Here is a 20,541-nt window from a genome sequence, read left to right on the forward strand (position 1 = left end):
AACAGGTCGGACAGATTTGCACAATGACTCAGAAGTGGAACTAATCAGATGGAAACTAAGCAGGCTGCCTTTTTAAGTCCATTCTGTATGTAAATGTTTTATTTTAAGAGGCGTCAGCGTTGCTACATCAGGTAGAGCACAACAAGCTGCAACATGACTGACAATGAATTCCTTCAGAGTGAATAAAGGTGAGCTGGGACCGGGACTTGTTAAAGGGAACGAGCCGAGGACGAGGAGGGGAGGATTCATATCTGCATATGAATCAATAATGGACTTGATTTTGTTTTCCAGATTAAAGACTTAATTATCTTTGGATTCTTTTTGGATTTGCGTCTTTGAGTGCGCAAACTTGCCCTCAGTGGGCGATGGCGGTGGATCTGTGTCGGACAGGACTGCTGCTCAGCTTCCTGACTCTGTGCGCTTGTCTGGGTGAGATGACTCTGTCTGATCATGCAGATGACATACTGAGATCACTTATTACACTTAAACTCACTGCTGATTTTACATGTGCTTGTGCTCTTTCACTTCTTTCCTTACAGAAGAGGAGTGCGTCCTTGGCATAGTTGGACGGTCGGTGTCACTTCCCTGCATTTACACTGAATTATTAACCTTCGTGAATATTTCCATTGAGTGGAGGAGAGGCAGTGAAGTGGTGCTCAAATCAAAGTGGAGAGAGGACGGAAATGTGGAGATATGCAGCACTAACAGCCTCATCATCTCAGCTGATGCTCCCCTGACTGGAAACTTCTCTCTGAAGCTGCCCACAGTTGACCCCAAAGAGGACAAAACTTATTATAGTCTGTTCGTAACATCACAGGGGAATCACAGTGTTCCTCTGTGCACCGTTTGTCTCAAGACAGCAGGTCAGTGTCAAACGCACAGTCTGTTATCAGTATTTAAAGATAGCCTCCAGACACTTATTAAGATATATAGAAATACTCTGCTTGGAACAATGGAACAATATGGTGTGTCTGATTTGGTCTTTTCACACTTGACATCTACTCCTTCTCTCTCATTAACATCTAGAATATAAATATATGCCAATATTTTTATCTTCTGGGTAAAAGAGGTGAGTGTGTGCTTCACTGTAAAGTCCATTTTCAGTGTTTGTGCAGTGGAGCAGCTGTGGATTTAGGGTGTCATTTTACTGCATTGTGTGATTACTGCAAACAATAGTTGTAGTAGTAGTGATTTATGTTGGTCATTTTGAGGAACCATTCAGGGCTGCAGTCCTCTATAACCTAGCTCCACCCCTGCACTGGAGACCTCAAGTTCCCATATCACACTTGTGTAAATTGAATACTGGATCATGATTGACTTCAAAACTGTTTGTGATTTCCACTAATCATCCCCGTCCCCTAAAATCAGATTTTTAATGAGCTCAGAGACACTTTCCACTTTCTGCAGATGAAATCAATCAATCAATTAGACTTCATCTGTATAGCACTTTTCATGTATAGTCATTTAAGACAAAGTGCTTTGCATAGTAAGAAAGAAAATGAAAGAAAGCAAGAACAAACAAAGAAAAGAAGAAATAAATGACTCAGTAAAAACATGAACTGCAGAAACTCTCATGAATCTGCAGTGAGGAAACACCAGTTATAGGATAACAATGTAAAAGTCAGAATAACTAGATAAAATAGAAGATAATAAAGGATTAATAAAATCTAATAAATCAATAATTAGATAAAGTGACTATTAAATAAGTGGATGAAACTAGAAAGTGAGAGTGAAAACAAACTCTGCACATGCATCATTGTGCACAGTGAGGCTCAAACATCCAGCTGTAAGAACACAAAGAAAAGCACATGATCTGAGGGGAGGGGGACTTTAACCCTTTATAGGACACTCATTGAAAGGAAGGGAGGAAGGAAGGAAGGAAGGAAGGGAAGGAAGGAGGGAGGAAGGAAAGGAAGGAAAGGAAGGAAAGGAAGGAAGGACGGAGGAAAGAAGGAAGGAAGGTAGGGGGGAGGAAAGAAAGAGAGAAGGAGGGAGGGAGGAAGGGAAGAAAGAAGGAAGGAAGTAAGAAGAAAGGGGGATGGAGGAAGGAAAGAAAGAAGGGAGGAGAGAAGGAGGGAGGGAGGAAGAACAGATGGAAGTAAGGAAAGGAAGGAAGGAAGGAAAGAAGGAAGGGAGGGAGGAAGGACAGATGGAAGGAAGGAAAGGAAGGAAGGACGGGGGAAATAAGGAACGAGGGAGGGAGAAAGGAAAAGAGGAAGGGAAGAAAGAAGGCAGGGAGGAAGGAAAGGAAGGAAGGATGGAAGGAAGGAAGGAAGGAAGAAAGGAAGGAAGGAAGGAAGGAAGGAAGGAAGGAAGGAAGGAAGGAAGGATATTTTGGGATATTTACAGAAGTTACCAAATATGATTATTTGCCCAATAAAGGGTTAAAGGTACTAATCCTGTCTTGTCTGTCTGTTTGCAGCCAGTTTCAGCTCCCCGTTGCTGCTGAGAGAAGAAGCTCAGGGTGATGAGACGGTCTTCTTGTGTCACTCCAGCGGTGGTTTTCCTGCACCAGCTGTTTACTGGTTCATCAACGACACGCACGAGCCCCCTGAAGGCTCAGTGAAGACCCAGGCTTCATCGCTCCCACACTCCCGTCTCTACAACGTCACAAGCCACCTGACGGCCAACATTTCCAAAGAATCCAGCGTGTCGTGCATCATAGAGAACATGTACATGAAGGAAACCTTGTCGTCCACCAGCTGTGAGTGATTCATACAGTTTATCAGGTTTTAAAAAAGCACAGGCTGGGTCAACACTGGGTCACTAATGTCTGCTTCTTTGTCGGAGCTCAGATGGAGTGCGAGGCAGCCCGGTGGTGAGGCGAGCGTCAGAGGCCATGTGGATGTTCAGCACGGGTCTCTGCGTGGTGGTCGGGGTCATGGTGGTGGCTGGAGTGTTCTATCAGATCCACCTGGACAGGATTAGTAAGAAGAAGAAGAAGCAATACCAGCACAGCCGTCCAGGCAGAGGTAGGCACCTGCTGCTGAGGATGCATTATTCTTAATAAGATAAAAAGGGTAAGTTAAGTTAAGTTAAAAAAGGGGAGAGAGTGGCGGTGTTTAGCTCAGTGGGTAGAGCACCCGCCCCATGTGTTGAGGCTACAGTCCTCACTGCAGGTAACCCCGAGCGGTCCTATCCTGCGTGCCAGTGCCCCCCTCTCTGCCTCTCTGGGGGGGGGGGGGGCAGGAGTCACAGTGTAAGAAATAAAAAATGAAGACTTTGTTTAGATCAGTTCAAAAAAATACAGACTCTACTTCTCACATATAAAACCACACAGCTCTGGTTCCTCCTCTGTGTGAGAAACTTTAAGCCACAGATTTTTCCATCAGATATAAAGTTAAAGTCTTTTGTTTTTCTATATTTGATACAATTCTTTATCAATCATCCTCAGCTCTTCTGAATCAACAGTCAATCTTTTTCTTTCTTATTCTCTCTGATATATTACATACTGGGATAAAAGTGCTGTCCCACTCCCAACCATCAAAATGTGACATTTAAAGAAGAATAAACAAAGTCTCTACATTTAATAGAAGTTGCTGACGTCTTTTTAAGTCACTTGCACCTTGAAATTTAGAATCAGTATTTTACACTATTGCAGTATGTCACAGGATCTGGTGTATATGGGGCCTCAACTAATGGTTATTTTTCATTTTCAATTGATCTGTTGATTATTTTCTTAATTAATGGATTAGCTGTTTGGTTGTTAGAATGACAGAAAAAATGTTGATGTTGTCTAAAGCACAAACTATACTGACACACTCATAGGTTACTGACACAGCAGTAACCTATGAATAACATTAAGCAAATCAGCCCATATAACCTGTTTTATTGAAATGGTTGAATGTAAGTCACCGTCAGTTACTGAGAGACTCCTACACACACTGGGTGGAGCATCATCTAGTTAAGATCAGTGTTGTTAGAGGTAGAACAGAAACTCAACTGCTTCACCTTAGCAGAAACTATTCATTGTCCATTGTATCAAGAAGACCTGGTAGACATTGTAATGTGCTTTAGTTGTGATTTTTATCTTACTGAAATATTTGTCATCATCAGGACACAGAAGGAGAGAACCAGACATAGAGGAAACTGAGGCGATGAAGTCGGGGCCAAAGGAGACAGATGTGTAACTTTTTATGTTACATACACTGATGAATCCTCATAAACTGGCAGGTTTCAGCCTGACTAACAGAGCACTGATTTGTAAATATATAAATATATATATATATTTGTTGTGGTTGACTACTTAAATATTCTGTCTTGAGCTGCATTTTTTCTAAACAGAGCATGTAGATAATAAGTAAAAGAAAGATGTAAATTAAGCTGGTGACATGTTTCATCTTCATCTCTTCACTTTCATAAATAAGCTTTACTGTTGGACACTCCCTGGGTTTTCTCACAGGGTGCAGTCCTGCTATTTTAAGGTTTAATAAAAGATACCAAAACCAAAACCTTGACTGTTTTATTTCACTTTCTGTTTTATTTATTTCACTTTGTGCAGATGTGTTCATATTTTCCCATCAGGACAGAAAATGTCCTGAAAAAACAAGACAAACTAATTATCAGTCTCTATTGAGATGATTATGATTTCAGTAACAATAGTTTAGCTTTTTTTGATTCCAACATCTGTTTTTTTTTTTCTTTTTTGGGCAAACCAACTGTTCATTTACCAATAATCTGAAACAGATTAAAATAAGAGCTACATTTTCACATTAGACCAGCTGTGACCAGAAATGGCAAACAGTTATTTCTTTACCAAAATTCTCATCATATTTTCTACTAATGGACTAATCATTTCAGCACTAGACATCACACAGATGCAATCGAGGCTCCATCCAAAAAAGTGAGCGGTGTGCATCAACATATGTCTCTCGTTTGCATCTCTCATTTCCACAATTAAGAGTCTGGTGCTTCTGGTGCAGGAAGAGAAGATGACGTGGCATCAGAGTGAATGGACTCTCTGTGTGCGGAGTTCAGCTGGATCCTTCCTGCACGGTCTTGACTGTGTAGAGGTCGCCCCTACGCTGAACTGTGATGGGGATCTGCTGCCGGATGTCGGCTAAATACTGCAGGTCTGGTGACAGGAGGACACAGAGAGAGGTGGTTAACCTAAGTGACACATTGATATGAGTGTGTAGTGCAAGATATACAGAGAGTGAACACAATAACAGCAACCTGTGTGCAGTGTAATGCAATCCAATACAAATAGAGATATGAGAGAAACGCTCCTATTTTAGTCATTTTTAGACATTATTTTGGACTTTATTACTGTAATATACCACAGAGTAGAAATAAAAACCTCCTTTGTGAAGCTCATAATGTTCAGTTATTATAGAGACTGTGCAAATGTACCATCATCATCATCATCATCATCATCATCAAAAACACGTGATAAAACTGGTGTGACTGCATTTTTAGCAGTTTTTGTGTGAATACACTCACCAATATCAGCGTAAATAACAGCCTCCTCTGCTCCAGCCTTAGAGACTACTTCTCCCCTGCATCAGAATGAAGAAAAAAAAAAAATCAGAAATCTGCAAAATTTACACCTTAAAATATTCACAGACATCACAGTTCAAGACGTGGTTTGGTTATTATTGGAAAGCCAGAGCTTAGAAGAAGCAGAGACTACATTAACTTTTGAGTTACTTGAGCATTTCCATTTTATACATTTACACACACACCACACACACGCACACACACATGCACATGTGAGCTGGTCAGATGAAGCCTGTTTCTTACCATGGGTTTACAACAGTGCTGTGACCCCAGGCCACATAAGAGGCAGTCTCATCTCTGGCAGGTGATGCTGTGGCCACATATACCTGGTTATCAAGTGCCCTGCATGAGAGACAGGAAGAGAACACACACTGATGATTTATACCAAATGATAGGATATTTAATTACAGCCTAAATATCTCTGGTTCAAGACTCCCATAAAACACTTCTAGTGGATAATAAAAAACAAAAACAACCATGAAGACGCTCATTGAAAACCTGTTACTTCTATATATTTTCTTGTAATATGCCTTTAAATAATATATAAATATAAAAATATAAATGATTGAGTGTTATTTATGTCAACCTTATCTTGGATGATAATAATACTAATACTAATAATAATCTTTATTTAATGAGCACATTCCAAAACTCACATTACAAAGTGTATGGAGGAGAGATTTGGAAGAGTTCTGCCACTGATATTCTTAAATATAACAAGATTCATCTTTATGTTATCTACATGTTTCTATACAGTATTAAACTAAACAATATGCTGTTATTGGCATGTGAGTAAGATAATATCAGTGGTTTATATGATAGAATAGTTTAACTTTCGACTTATATGGAAGATTTGCTCACTTTATTAAACTCCAGTCATATTTCATGATGGAGGACAGATCTCAAGTTTTATAGTTTTAAATTACAAGTGAGCTGAGTCAACAGGAAATGTTGCACAACACACAAAATATTTAGAAAGATTTTGAACATGGACTCAGCCTGACCTCCCCCTCTGCAGGAGTTCCCAGTGGGCCGGACCAGTGGTCATGTTGAAGGCTCCAGGGTAGACCAGCAGCTGACAGCCTGAGAGCAAAAAGGAAAACATGATCTACTATCTCACACAGCGTTTAAAGACAGACAAACAGACGCTTCAGCTACTTACCTTTCCTGCTGTAGAGCTGTGCGAGCTCTGCGAACCTCATATCGTAGCAGATCCCTACGCCTACTTTACAGAACGCTGTGAGACAGAGAGAGTGAAAACAGATCAACGTGATGCTCGACCAGCTGCAGGGACACAAAGCTCAGGAGTCAGGAGACGACGCTTACGGGTTTCAAACATTGACAAATTGTTGCCTGGGCTCAGTGTCTCCGACTCCTGGAAGCGGATTTTCCCGGGAACGTCGATGTCAAAAAGGTGAATCTTGAAGAAAGAGAAAGACGTAGATGTTGGTTAAAATGATAATAAAATATGAAACTAAAGTGCTTTCACTGATGAGGTCGTTAAATACACACAAACAGCAAACAACCAATACCTTCCTGTGTTTCAGAATCAGCTCTCCATCAGGGCCGAACACTGTACAGCTGTTATACAACTTCCCACCGTCCTCCTCTGGGATGGATCCTAGTCAACAAGAGGACAGCAAGCAGGAGAAGCAATTAATAACACTTAATGATGCCAGGACTCTTCATGCTTCACAATGTTAGTTTCAGTAAGACAGTAAAAATGTGTGTGGTTAAAAAGTTGGTTACACATTACCAGAGCAAAGACCTTGCTTTAAATCTGTTAGTGCCAGTTAAACAGTGAGAGTCATGTGGCTGCATTGAGTTTATCTGTTAACTATTAAAAAGTCAGTTAGCTTCAACTCGGAGCACACACAAACACCTGATGCACAGGGTTGATATTCTAGATGAGGAGAGAAAAACTGGTGTGATGCAACATTATTATACATTTATTCACAGGAAGTAGATATTCATTATGTAAATTAGACTTAGACCATTCAAGTGTACTCAGACTTTTGATTCCGCTTGTTAACTTGAGAAAACAACCTTATGTTTTCTCAAGATAATGATATAATTAACCTGTTAGTACAAGAAATATAATACACTTTCAATTCAATAGTATTTACAACTAGTCAACACTCAAATTAAGGAACAAAATGTGTAACATTGTAAAATAGTACTGTATTATGAATATATGCATTCAGAGGTTATCATTGGAAATAAACTTTAAAATGTTAATTAACAGTGCAGAAAAATACTTGTGCTCTGTGAACCTCTTTTCTGCAGCTTCCTCACCTCCAACTAGATACACCTTGTTCTCCTTCGCTACCTCTGACAGCACCTGTGTGGACTCTCCTGGGATCCTCTCAGCATACGAAGCGAAGAAGCCGGTTCCATATGGAGAATTGAAGCATTCCTGTGTTAGTGAGAAACCATCAGTTGACTCAGACTCATGCATTGAAACCTTTAAGTCAGAAGTTTGACCTCTTTTCCATGTTGACACAGATTGTTATTTTACAACTGTGTGTTAAAAGTACTCCAAAGTGTGTGGGGTGTGTGTGGGTGGTGCAGGGGCATGATCACAACTCCTGATAGAGATACCTCCACCTGCTTAGATGTGTTTGCCTGTGGGAAGCCGGTGAGGGATCATGCCTTTGAGTTGGACTTTCCACTTCAAAAATATGAAATGAAATTGCAAAGGGACTGCTACTGACTTTAACTACATCAAGCTGGTAATATTTGTTTACTTCTACTTCTGACTTGTAATAGAGTATTTCCACACTGCTGTATTGGTGCTGTTACTAAAGCACCGGGTCAGAGTATTTCCTCACCGGCAGCAGCACCACCTTGCTGCCCTCTCCTGCAGCCTGCTGGACCAGCCTCCGGGCCCGGCTCAGGTTATCCGCCTTCACGCTGGTCACCTGGAGCTGCACCACGGCCAGACGGAACTCTGAGCAGACAGGAGAGTCTCAGTGTAAGTTTGGCTTTACTACAACTTTAAAAGTGTGTCAACAACAGTGAGAGCAGGCAGGGTCAATACACCAGCTGATACTATTAAACTGTACATGTACTCAATTGGCGACACATTCAGTAAAATACATTATACACGCATGAAACGCACAGAAGAGCAGTTTATACTTACTGGACATTGCTTTAGTTAAGTTAGACATGAATGCAGCACAGTGCGGTTTGCTGTCACACAGAGCAAAGCAAGCAAAGGTCACGTGACTGCGGCAGGCTCTCCGGTTTTCAGAGTAAAAGTCTACAGTTTTATTTTTTAATTTTCTTTATTTACTTAAGGTGGAATAAGTGCATTAATACAATAATAAAACACGTTTACAGATGCATATTAATTGTTATTCTCTCTTACAGTGATTCTACTACACTGGTTTCAGCTCACGTAAACTTCACAACATTTAATGTGAAATTTAGACAAGAAGTTACGTCACAAAGGGAGGGTGTTTTCCTACCAATCAAGTTACAGTGCGAGATGACACGCCTATCCTCATTGGTTAAATGAACAGGTATGTTCTAATGTATTTATATTTTATATTTGAACCAAAAAAATGATATTTATAACTCTTTTTGTGCATGAAATTGATGGTAAAGCACATTATTTACACAGCAATACAGCAATTATTGAGGAGACCAACTCTTCATATTGTTTCTGGCAGGTGTTTGCATTGTTATCTGTCCTCCAATATGACCACCACATATGAAAAGCAAGTAAACAGAAAACATGATATTCTTGTTTAACTGTGACTTGATTGCAGAAACAGAACACCTGTGTACATCTTTCCTTTGTTCCAATATTTGAGCTCTACAAATATTGCACACAGCAACGAAATGGGAGAGGAAATTGCATTTATACTCACACAGGCCTCTGTCAAAAAACTGTTTTAATGTACATCTTTTTCAAATGACAGCATATGAATGACAGTATTTCCACAGGTGCAGTTGAGTAATTTCCATTTATTAAAAACAGAAACGTTTAGAAAATAATAGCAGTACAGTAAGGTGCAAATTACACTTGAGACATGTTGCATTTCGACTAGTGGTGACATCCTTTAGCCAGTGATGTTACAGAGTAATCGAGGATGTTCCAGTCAGTTGAATACTGAAAAATATGTCACAAAATTACAAATTACGACACGATGCATGGGTTACACAGGAATGCTATGAGACACTGGATTGAAAGTAAAACCAGATTTGTGAGTCTCTAATTCAAGTTTTTTTTTTGGTTTTTGTTGCCCATATTTATTATAAATGTGCCATAATGATTTAGTCAGGATGAGATCTCCCCCTCATTTAATTTGTCTTTGATGATAAAAAGGGATAAACCCCCTCCCCTCTGGACTGAAGTTTCAACCACAGCTGTCAGTTCAGAGGCTTTACTTGACAATTTATACCCAGGCTGTCTACACGACTAGACTTCGATGCGAAAGAATAAGTTAAGCGAGAGAAGCAGAAGGAGGAGAAAAAGGTCCAAAATAGAGTTAAAGGTTAGAAGAAGAAGCAGCAATATATACTGTGATACGTTGCCCACTGCTGGTGACAGTTATCACACATCACAGGCATGAGGCCGAAGGCAACAGTGGCAAGCCAACTAAAGCTGCTTAGTTTGGATTAATACGACAAGACTGATCAGAAACCATGGATATATAATAACTTATCTTTTTTTAATTTAAATCACATTATCTTTTCATCCCTCTGGAAGCTGTGTAGAGCACAGTCTTCATCGCACATATTTTGATCCAGTTAACTTGGGGAAAAAAACCTCACACACTGTATCTGAATGAGATGGAAAAAAAATACTGAGGAGCTCAAACTCTTGATAACTACAATCACTGATCCTCCTTTTTTTGTAATACTACTGTAGTCCAGAGGGGCTGAGAATGATGCTTTTTGAGAGCTACATCACACTGTTATGAGATGAAGTTGAATCACTCTTAAATTTAAAAGCGAATAGAGAAAAAGAGAATAAATTATCTCCCAGAAACTCTGTAAAACTTACTTACTGCTTGCTCTAGAAAGAAAGGAGGAGGGAGGAAAGAAGGAAGGAGGAGGAGGAGAGGACTTCAAACCATGTGAGCTGGTTTTAGAAGCCATGTTAAGTTTTCGCTGCATATTCTCACCATCAAAATGACATTGCAAAGGTCTGTGCTGATAATATAGAGCAGTTTACACAATATATACACATTACATATTTATAAACATCCTCAAATAATTCCTATTTAAGGCTGTCTGCTGGAAAAAAAAAAGAAAAAGTTATCAAAAACAGTTGTTGCGGTAGGAAACCTGCCTCATGTGCCAACACTGCTTTCTTTAGTTTTTTTTTCTCTTTTATGGGGATGTGCATCTTCTGTTGGGAGCCGGCAGTATGTGACTCATGTTCACTTCCTGACCAGAACAAATGATGGTGAAAAACCTGCTGTCGACACATGAGAAAGGAAATTAAGAGTCTTAAGTGACTGATATGCGATGCTCTTCACTACAAAACAAAACCAAATGAAAAAGAAGGGGTCAGAGCTGAGATGTTTGAAGTGGAAAGGTTTGCCACCGGTCAAGTTACTGGTTAGTACGCTACGTTTAAGGCCAGAGGGAAGTTTCCAAAGTGGAATTGCACTGTAAAGATGTTTTTTTTAATTAACAGCAAAGAAAAAAAAAAAACATACATTATAACCCTTTTTTTAAACTTAGTGTAAGAGTTGGATGACTGCAGAGCACCTAAGTATTTCAACACACACACGGCCTGTCCCGCAGCTCTGCAGTCAGCAGCGTGGCCCCCCCCCTGTGGCCTCAAAACGCAGACACGCAGGGCTTCACAGTCAAACACTGCACTGGAATCTGTCCGGAGAGGGAGGACAGCCGAGGAGAGAGAGAGAGAGTGGGAGAAGGTTTCACTCTTGGCAGACAGAGACTCTTCTAACAGTTTGTGTTACGGCTGGCCGTCATGATTCCCAATCATGACCCCCACCCCCCTCCTGCCCCACCGTCTCCCTTTACGAACTCTCCAGAGCATCTAGGACTTTCATGATCTGCTGCTTGATGACCTTTGTGGCGTCGCCAGCGTTGGGTATCAAATATCTGAGAGGGGAAGGACAGAAATAAAACATTAGAAAAGGAGGAAACACTTGAAACAGGAAAATAACATCTGATTTAAATAAAGTATTCAAAATGAAGCCCTTTATCACACAGAATAATCTTTAAATGTGTGGAAAAGTTTGGGAAACGAGAGTTAGATGAGAAGATCGCTCTCGTGTTTGTACAATAAATATGAACCTACAGCTGGGAGACTGTTAGCTTAGCTTAGCACAAAGACTGGAAACTAATGGAAACAGTTATAACCTGACCTGGTTTGTTGAATCGGTACAAAAACAAAGTTGTGGTTGTATGTGTGAGACCATTTCCTGTCACAATAACACAGCAACCCATCTGCTGTAGATCCAGGTAACAGACAGACATGAGAGCTCTATCTTACTCACACGTCTTTAGAGTAAAGCAAATAAGTGCACTTCCCAAAAAATTCAATAATATACTTTCTGGGCTCTACTATCACCTTATGTGTACATGACAGGCTTAAAATCAAAATCAGAGTCAGAAATAACACCAAATTATTATTTTAGCCTATACACAAAAATATATATTTTTTTTATTTTTATTTATTTATTTATTTTTTAAGTTCTGGTCCTTCCAGTTAAAAGGAGTGTGAAAGCAGCCTATAATAAGAAGGGTTTACTCTATCACTGGTATAAAAATCACCCCCAGATTAAAACCTTTTCTGATCATTACAGTGTCCAATTCTAACAACAATCTGTGTGAGTAGACAGGCACCTTTCAACCGCCACTATCTCCACTCCAGCTGAGTTGTTGCTGCCAAACTTGAACGTGATCAGTTCCGGGTGTTTCTTTTTGGATGTGATCTTCACCACGGAGTTTAGTGCTTGTCTCGACTGGATGTAGGCGAAACCTTTCCTCGAAGCGATCTCCCGCAGACAGTACATGTGAGTGGCTGTGATTAACAGGTGGCTGCAAAGTCAACAGGACAAGAAGACAGAGTGAGCGCTCGGAATAATTCATTCATGAGTCATCTCAATGCTTCTTGTTCATTCATATTTGAAAGAAGTAGTGGGGGGGGATTAGTCACGTTTAAGTGCTACTTCTCCTTCTGCTTGCTCAATCCAGACTCTAACACCCAGAACAGTTGGGGAGGATGGGTGTGGGAGAGTCATGTGAGGAAGATTTTATACACACACACATACACACACATTACTTCAATGTTAACGGTCATTTCTGACGCTCAGGCAGAACTCACCTTGGGAACATGTGACCGGTTTCTTTCACCTCATTGCACGTAATGTGATGCTTTACGTCCGGTTTGTTTATCCATGTCTGAATGTTGACAATCTCTTTCCTGTCATCGTCTGACATGGATGAGCTGTCGATCTCATCTATATGAGGGAGGGGGGGCAGACATTAGATACAGTAGTCAAAACTGTATTATACTGCAATGTGTTTTCTTTCATAAATAAAATGCCTAGAAATACTTAAATACTTCATTTTCCCCACTGCGGCTGCGTTGAGAATGGCTTTACCTGTGTCGTACTCCTCCTCGTCACCGATACTGAAAACAGGCTTCACCCCCCGGTAAGGTTTGCCGACGCGGTCGCTGCTGCTTACATGCCTACAGACAGAAAGCAACGGGGCAACTTTAGAGCCTCTCATCAGTACTGAGAAACATCAATGCCTGCAACTGAAAAGTCACATTAAATACACATAACAGCAAGGCTACACACATATAGCGATGGCATGAAAACCTCCAGGCTGCAGTAAAACACCTTCTTAAAACATGTAAGCAATCTACTGCAACAGGTTATGCTGTTAAATATAAAAGACAGAGGTTAGATGAGACATTTCTACTTGGATATTAGAAGGGTTACAGGTAAGTTATTGTATGATATGCAGGGCTATGTGCAGCAAATCACTGTGTTTTAAAAAAAAAAAAAAAAAATTTCAATGTGGATTCAACTTTTCTGCATAGCCCTGTCTATCATCTAAAAGAACTTGAATGAAATGAAAAGACAGACTGTTAAAGTGCATCTCCAAGCAAACAGCAGTGAAGAGGAGGTTCACCCTAAAAAAAAAACGCCTCAATGATCGGCTACTAAAAGAAATAGTCGACGGCCTCGGGTTGCGGAGTTGCTGATGTAAAGATGACTCAATGCTCCCGTGAGAGGGCGACAGCAGCTTCAGCAAACCAAACAGCGGTGTTGGATGTTGTTAGTGAAAGCATGAAGACGAGACCTCAAGAAAAAAAAAATACACTGTTGTCTCGTACGCAGCCCGCCCGCCAGCCTACATGAGTGAGTGGTGTGAGAGTAGGGATGCTGACACTAAAAAAGGCATGCGTTTTAATATGACACAGGCTAAGTCTCCTACAATCCCCAAGGAGAGGGAGGAGGGGGGCGGACTGGTGGGTCTGCAGCCAGTGGACATGCTGGTGAAAAAACAGCTCGATGTTGGAGAGCTCTTACCGATCAGGAATCACCTTCTCTGGCCAGGGTAGATTGAAAGATATTCTAGCATGGAATAAGGCACAAGGTATGGTGAACATAAATTAAAGTATATATAAATATATATATAATAAAAGAAAAATTATGTGTTATAGGGGTTAGTTTTCTGATTTGATAGCTGTACAGTTTAAGAGCGGCTACATATTTCACACTTGCTTATTAAGCCGCGTGTAAAAGATGTAATAATAAAAAGGTTGCCTATTATAGAGGAGACACTGGATGCTCACCGGTCTACAGGGGTGGAAGTGTTCTCAATGAAGCTGATCATCTTCTCCTTGACGTTTACTGACTTGGATTTGAGGGCGAACGTCATTTTGTTGACCAAAGACTTGACGCCTTTACTGTCTCCCGGGCTGCTAAGAGAATCTCCCTGCATTGTCGAAAAAACAAAAAGAAAAACAACAGTTACAAAGAAGTAGAAACGTGTTCACAATGCACATCTGCGAGCTGGGGAAAAAAAAAAAACTGTCTTTGAGGTGAACTTACGTCTGCCGAGCTGAGGCTGCTGTGAGATCCCGACGTGCTGACGATCCAGTGTACGTATGAGGAGTCAAGACCCTCTACATTCATGTCTACCAGATGCTGCTGGAGGGCTAAAAAAAAAAAAAAAAAAAAAAAAATCACACAAATCTCAAGTGAGTTTTCAGTTCTTGCCCAATAAAACACTGCAATTTGTGACCAGATGTTGCAGAATTCTCAATGTATTCAACCCACTCACCCATGAAGCCTCCTTTAGCAATGCTAACGTATTCTTTGTTTTTCTATAACAGAAAGCCTTTAATTAGCAAAATGTTACAAAAAATAAAAAAAGGAAAATACAGATGTTTTATATGTCTAATCCCCCCACCTGCAGGAAATGGGCTAACACCATGTTCATATACATGTCCTCCTCCTCTCTCCCGCTGCCCATGAAGCACAAGTGCTCCCCGCTGGCGATGGAGCCCGACTCCAAAGACTGCTTCTGTGCCTCTAAGAGCGACTTCACCGAGAGAGCGAACTCTGACGGGTTCTGGAGCATCTGTGGGAAGAAATTAAACGTTTATTACACTATCAGGTTCACCAACGTTTTTCTCTACAGCTGAATGCGGTGACGTTGACACTGTGACTCACCAGGTCAGAGTCCAGGTGAAAGGCGGTGGAGAGGTGCCCGGCGTTGTACTGCTCGGCGGGCCGACAATCCACCACAAAGAAGCGTACCCCGTCCTGAAAAGTGAAATTCATTATTATTATCATCATATCTTCGGGTGATTAGTGGAAGCTAAATCAAGGGTCAGTGGAGCGTTACTGACCTGCTGCATCTGGTTAGCCTGCAGGATTTCAGGGACAGACACGGGGAGACACAGCGCCTGACTCAGATCTGTGTCCTCTTCTTTCAGAGCCACGAGGCTGCTACCAAATAGATTCTGGTTCATCTAGCAGGGCAGAGAAAGCAAACATATTATACCAGTTTTTAAACAATGCCTCCTCTTGTGCAGCATCCTTCATCTCTTGTTAGCAGTCTTGTTTCTCCTCAGCGTGACTCTGTGTACATCAAAAATATATTCTCTTACCTTTCTGAGTGATAAGGGGGTCTTGCTCTGGTAATACTGCGCCAGAGAAAACAAATCTTCAATGTCTTCACTTTCCAGAAGGGAAGGAGAGTCTTCCAGCATTTCTGTAACAGATAAAAGTCTTGTTTAGGCTCAGTTTTGTGTGGTATTGGATAAATAAGAAGACAGGAAGTCATACTTACTAATGATGTCCTCTTTGCTGCCTCCTTCTTGTGTGAGGATGCTCTCTCTGAGGGTCAATCAAACAAAGACAAATCAAAATCTACGTTCCTCGGTATGAACATGTGTCTGTATAGTTTTCACGAGCGGCTGCCTACTTGGCATTGACGAGGATGATGAGCATGAGGAAGAAGATGAAGAAAGGGTCCGCCTGCTGGAAGTAGGTGTCCCACAAGGCCTGGGTGACGTCGGGAAGGCAGTGGCTGGAAAACAGACTGCCCATCTGTTGAGAGAAAGATAAATAAGGAGACATTTAGCTTGCATGCCGCCATGAATATATTGGAATCGAGAGGCGGCAACGTTTCATGCTGACCCAGTTGATGGCGTAGGAGTCAGGCGTGATCTTTTTGGTGTCCAGGAAGGAGCAGAGTTCCGGCTCGTGGTACTGCAGCAGTAGTCTGTACAGGTGGAAGGGACGGCCCTTTGGCACGCAATCCCTGAAACGGACACAAATTTGCAGGCGTTACAATAAAAATTCAACACACGAGCGGGGCGAACAGGACGAGGGGAGCTCAGATGTCTCACCTGGGGATGTATTTGTTCATGATGGCGTAGAAGCAGTTGTAGAGGTCACTGCGGGGAAGCTGGAGCCCCAGCAGCGGTTTGAGCAGGTGCGGCCAGCTCAGCTCCGGGTTGAAGGTGATGTTGCGGGACTTGCAGTAGAACGTGATGACTGACTCGACGTCGGACGCCATGTCGCTCCTCTCCTCCTCTGACATCTCCAGCTGGTCTAAACACGGGGAACAAATTGGGAAGCGTTAGTAGTGTGTTTTTTTTCCTATAAATATCTTTGTAAATATGAATTGTAGAACGTGACACTGAGAGAAAAATTTCAGTGTGACAAATCTGAGAGGTTAGACACAAAAATAGCACTGTTTTTCTGCCTGCAGAGTTTTTTTGGGCATCATTCTCATCAGAGGCTTCCTATTTTGAGCCATAACAAACTGATTAAAGTAATTTTTCCTATGAAATCCTGACAATCTTCTTCAGATACTGCCAGACTAAATATGATCCAAAAATAAAATAACCTTTTCTCCCTTCCTGCTGCTTACAAATGTGTGTGTCTGTCTATTTGTGTCATGTATATTGCCTCAGAGACACACATTTTCCAGAAGGTGCCACAAAGTCCTGAGGATGTTTTGGTATCCAAGTTATCTGCATATGAAAAGCTAAAGGATTAGTCTAATGTTCAACCACTGCAACACTTATCTTCGCTCATTGTTTAGCATTTTACAAGCAAAATATAGAGATGCTGTCAGTTTTCATTCCATAAAATCTACCTCATGGTTTATTTTCATTATAACTGGTGCTTGTCACATCCTGCACCTACACAAACTGTGAGGTGTTCAATTCATCCTGTCCTGGTGTTTAGGGGCTGACGATTCCAACATTCAGGATTGTGTCATTAGAAATTAGAGTCACATGCATTTACTTACCAATCAGCTGTTGGCTGCGATTGTGTATGAGAGTCTGTTCTGGTAAATCTAGGACACCGTCCCAAGGAGACAGGCTGTCTCCTTTGCCAGAGACATTCAGAGCGATCTGCCGACACAAAACCAGGAGTCACTGTTAAACGTGCAGCTACGCAGTGATGAAGGGACACTTGATAATACACTTTAAAGACTGAGTGTGGACTGTCAACAGCTGCCACCACAAAGTAATGACTACTCTGAAGTGTGAAGTGGATGAATGGATTTATGTTAACTTGTGATTTTACATGCAGCAATCCATGCAATTCCAGTTGGGATCACTTACAATATATAATGTGGATCCTCACATTAGGATTTTATTCAAACAGAACCATGACACCAGCGCAAAATACAGTTTGGAGAAATGATGAACTTAATTTGACCTGTCAGTTAGAATTATTCATGAAGCCCCGTTTTGTTCGACAGTTGGAGTTCACATTAAATAATCACTATCTGCTATAAATTATTGAATGGAGCTGATTTCAAGGCCAACGCTGTATCACCCGGTTAAGCAAGCATAATATGTAGAGTTATCCATCCATGAATGAACATTTGTCTTAACATGTAGATACAATCTGGACAAATTAATATTTTACTTCATATGAAACTTATGACTGTTTATTACTTATTTATTTATATTTCAAAGTAATTAGATGAGGCCAATGTGTCAATATGAGAATGAATACAAGTGCAACTAAATTTGCAATCATTCAGTGTTACTATTTCCTCTGAAAATGATTTAGAATGCATTAACAATATTTTAAAGTACATTTATTCAGCTTATACGATTTACAACTGTCAATTGTATTAATGTAAATTCTAAAATGAAATGATGACTCTATGAGCGCTGACTTACATAAGCTATAGGGTAGCACTCTTCTAAAGTACTGTTCGATCAGCATGTTGAAATGACATTGTAGGAATGTGGTTTCAAACACTACTGACAGTCCAGCTGTGGGTGTGTCATGAAGAGGTGACACCCTTCATATCATTTACGTATGTGACACTTGTCTTTCCAGTTAGGTGGCTGTCTGTGGTGAATAACCCTCAGCTAGTAGACTCTAATAATAGAAACATTACTCACTTCTATTTATGCGCTTACACATGATTTTTTACATTGATAAACTGATGAATGAATTGTATGTTTCACACTACCACACTATTGCATTATAAGTTAATTTTATTATTTTGTAGTTGGTCATTTTAGCTTCAGATAAACAACAAACAGAACTTGTCTGTGGTGATCACAGTGTGGAAATGGAAACGTGCCCCTCACCTTCCACATCTTGGCCCTGTGTTGAGCTGAATGCTCCTGGACCTGGATGATGCCTCTCTCCATCTCCATGTCAGAGCCGCCAGAGTCCAGAGCCTCGGCTAGATCCTGGTCCCTGAAGGGGCGCGCAGAGAACACAAGTTATAATGGATAAACATTTTCATAACATGTCAGGAAATGGTGAAAAAGTGTCAATTTGTTTCCTAAAGCCCAAAATGACATATTAACATGTGTTGTTTTGTCCACAACCAAAATACATTCAGTTAACTACCATAGAAACTACAACATATTAAAATTAGGACTTTCTTTTATTAGGGATGACTCCGAATCTAGCTGGTGACTCCTTTAATAGATAACAACTAATCCGTGAATGGACTAATTGTTGAAGTTCTGGTAATTATAGCCATGGACAGTATGTTCTACCACTAAAGTCAGGTGATGATTTTGGTTTGTCTCTTCACCATCACGCTGTCAAACGTACTGAAACTCTAGCTGGACCCAACAGGTCATTGTATCACATCTCAGGAAGACGTGATGAAACACTACAGATGATGAGATTCCGGTTAAAGCAGCTCCAGCTGTGATTGTAGTTGAGTTGAAACATATCCGACATAACACCGGTGTTGTGTCGAAGTCTGCCGCCCCCTCGAATAATGTCCCCCTCCTGTTAAAACTGTGTTTCTCATGGCACCACATCCGCTTTAGGAGTTAGATTATGGTTACGGTTAGCTGGTTGGGGTTAAGATAAGCACTTCAAAACAAGACTGGTTGGGGGTTATGGAGAAGGGGGAACACATTGACGAGGGTACAGACTTAGACATAACACCGGTTGTCTAGCTTGATATGGTTAGCTTTCTTGCTAACAAGCTTTACCCGTAAAATTGTCAAAGTAAGAAGGAAATGGGTGTAATGATGAAGCTCTTCTTCACAAGCTCTTCGGTTATTCGTGTCTGTATTAATACCCCCACTCTTTATTCACTAGAAGTTGGTTATTTAATATTAGCTGCTAGCTGCCGAGCAGTAACGGTCCCAAATTGCCTCAATAACACAAACATCGACCGCCAGCGGAGCACATTAACCACACTAATTCTTATTTTGAGACCACACACCGAATCCTGACAGATGAAGCTAACGCAACAGTTTGAAAGTCGATGGAAACCCCTTCTTATCTAATGTAAAATCGTCTCACCAGCTGCCCTGAAGAGCTTCCTCCACCGCATCCGCCATTGTTGTGTTGACGGAGACACGTCACATGCCGTCAACACGGCCGATATGTCGCGCCGCGCTGTCAGTGATTAATTAGATTGTCTTGTCAATTATAAGATTATAGCACTTCAGCCTGTATGGCGATTAATTAGTTATTTATAAAGACTTTAGAGGCTCTACTTTAATATTAGTGAGTGATATTTATAGTAACTTTGTCATTTTTAATTTTAACACACAAGGATATTAAACAGAACTAAGGTTAAATGCATGTTGGCCCCTCAGTTTTATATTTCATTTTTCTCCACAATTATCTGTTTTCTCTTATTGTACATTTTCGCTAATTTTGCTTGCCCAGATTTATTTAGTTTCATTCTGTTTGTTCTGTTGCTTATTTTTCATTTATTTACTGAAATAAATGGTTTTGTGTTTCATTATGTTTTGCATATATTGTAAAAGTGAATAAGTTTGAAGGCCAAATGCTACACTTTGACATACTACCTCATGTATACACAAATCTACTTTGTGAATGACCTCTAGTCTCTGTGTGCTAATAGGATTAAAACTAAGTCTGTTGGCTTTGTTCCCTCATACTGTTTAATCATTGTTCCTGATCACACTTCAAAAAAGCTTCCCGCAGGAAATGTGCTTCACATGCACTGTTGTCATTTTCATATCAAACCTGCATAATGTAATGTAAAGGTTGTTTTATTTGCGTGTTAACACAGTAAACTTGGATGTTATTGAGACCATTT

At 40.7% G+C, this 20,541-nt stretch overlaps 3 protein-coding genes across 4 annotated transcripts; 1 reads left to right on the plus strand and 2 right to left on the minus strand.

The window, feature by feature from the left end:
• Nucleotides 1-365: 365 nt before the first annotated feature.
• On the plus strand, nt 366-4,130 carry LOC128361783 (uncharacterized). Its single transcript, XM_053322338.1, has 5 exons — nt 366-429; nt 540-863; nt 2,423-2,704; nt 2,796-2,972; nt 4,057-4,130. The coding sequence occupies exons 1-5, from the start codon at nt 366-368 to the stop codon at nt 4,128-4,130; spliced, it is 921 nt and encodes a 306-aa protein (XP_053178313.1).
• Nucleotides 4,131-4,461: 331 nt separating this feature from the next.
• nit2 (nitrilase family, member 2) lies at nt 4,462-8,736 on the minus strand. The gene is made up of 10 exons (XM_053322080.1): nt 8,642-8,736; nt 8,331-8,449; nt 7,795-7,915; nt 7,032-7,120; nt 6,826-6,919; nt 6,662-6,736; nt 6,504-6,582; nt 5,743-5,841; nt 5,443-5,498; nt 4,462-5,074 (listed from the first exon to the last, which is right to left on the minus strand). The coding sequence occupies exons 1-10, from the start codon at nt 8,667-8,669 to the stop codon at nt 4,974-4,976; spliced, it is 861 nt and encodes a 286-aa protein (XP_053178055.1). The 5' UTR covers nt 8,670-8,736; the 3' UTR covers nt 4,462-4,973.
• A 715-nt stretch (nt 8,737-9,451) lies between these two features.
• tbc1d23 (TBC1 domain family, member 23) lies at nt 9,452-19,822 on the minus strand. 2 transcript variants are annotated; one of them, XM_053322386.1, is made up of 19 exons: nt 19,773-19,822; nt 18,587-18,698; nt 17,278-17,383; nt 16,367-16,571; nt 16,155-16,278; nt 15,940-16,064; nt 15,805-15,851; nt 15,623-15,726; nt 15,362-15,484; nt 15,183-15,275; nt 14,920-15,090; nt 14,791-14,833; nt 14,559-14,665; nt 14,300-14,442; nt 14,034-14,078; nt 13,095-13,183; nt 12,815-12,950; nt 12,334-12,528; nt 9,452-11,586 (listed from the first exon to the last, which is right to left on the minus strand). In XM_053322386.1, the coding sequence occupies exons 1-19, from the start codon at nt 19,808-19,810 to the stop codon at nt 11,502-11,504; spliced, it is 2,091 nt and encodes a 696-aa protein (XP_053178361.1). In that variant the 5' UTR covers nt 19,811-19,822; the 3' UTR covers nt 9,452-11,501. The 2 variants fall into 2 exon arrangements, with proteins under 2 accessions (XP_053178361.1, XP_053178362.1); XM_053322387.1 differs by lacking the exon at nt 14,034-14,078.
• Nucleotides 19,823-20,541: the final 719 nt, after the last annotated feature.

This window comes from Scomber japonicus, chromosome 7 (assembly GCF_027409825.1).
Source record: "Scomber japonicus isolate fScoJap1 chromosome 7, fScoJap1.pri, whole genome shotgun sequence".
NCBI classification, from domain to species: Eukaryota; Metazoa; Chordata; class Actinopteri; order Scombriformes; family Scombridae; genus Scomber; species Scomber japonicus.

What these genes read in the sequence shown, in the direction of transcription:
- LOC128361783 (XM_053322338.1), top strand. Translation starts at nt 366, where the DNA reads ATGGCGGTGGATCTGTGTCGGACAGGACTGCTGCTCAGCTTCCTGACT. An exon ending in GACTCTGTGCGCTTGTCTGG is followed by an intron (nt 430 to 539) that starts GTGAGATGACTC and finishes CTTTCCTTACAG; the next exon opens with AAGAGGAGTGCGTCCTTGGC. An exon ending in GCACAGCCGTCCAGGCAGAG is followed by an intron (nt 2,973 to 4,056) that starts GTAGGCACCTGC and finishes TGTCATCATCAG; the next exon opens with GACACAGAAGGAGAGAACCA.
- nit2 (XM_053322080.1), bottom strand. Translation starts at nt 8,669, where the DNA reads ATGTCTAACTTAACTAAAGCAATGTCCA. An exon ending in CAAGGTGTATCTAGTTGGAG is followed by an intron (nt 7,121 to 7,794) that starts GTGAGGAAGCTG and finishes CTTGTTGACTAG; the next exon opens with GATCCATCCCAGAGGAGGAC. An exon ending in GAACTCCTGCAGAGGGGGAG is followed by an intron (nt 5,842 to 6,503) that starts GTCAGGCTGAGT and finishes TCTCTCATGCAG; the next exon opens with GGCACTTGATAACCAGGTAT.
- tbc1d23 (XM_053322386.1), bottom strand. Translation starts at nt 19,810, where the DNA reads ATGGCGGATGCGGTGGAGGAAGCTCTTCAGGGCAGCTG. An exon ending in GAAGCTCTTCAGGGCAGCTG is followed by an intron (nt 18,699 to 19,772) that starts GTGAGACGATTT and finishes GCGCCCCTTCAG; the next exon opens with GGACCAGGATCTAGCCGAGG. An exon ending in ACCGGTCACATGTTCCCAAG is followed by an intron (nt 12,529 to 12,814) that starts GTGAGTTCTGCC and finishes TTGACTTTGCAG; the next exon opens with CCACCTGTTAATCACAGCCA.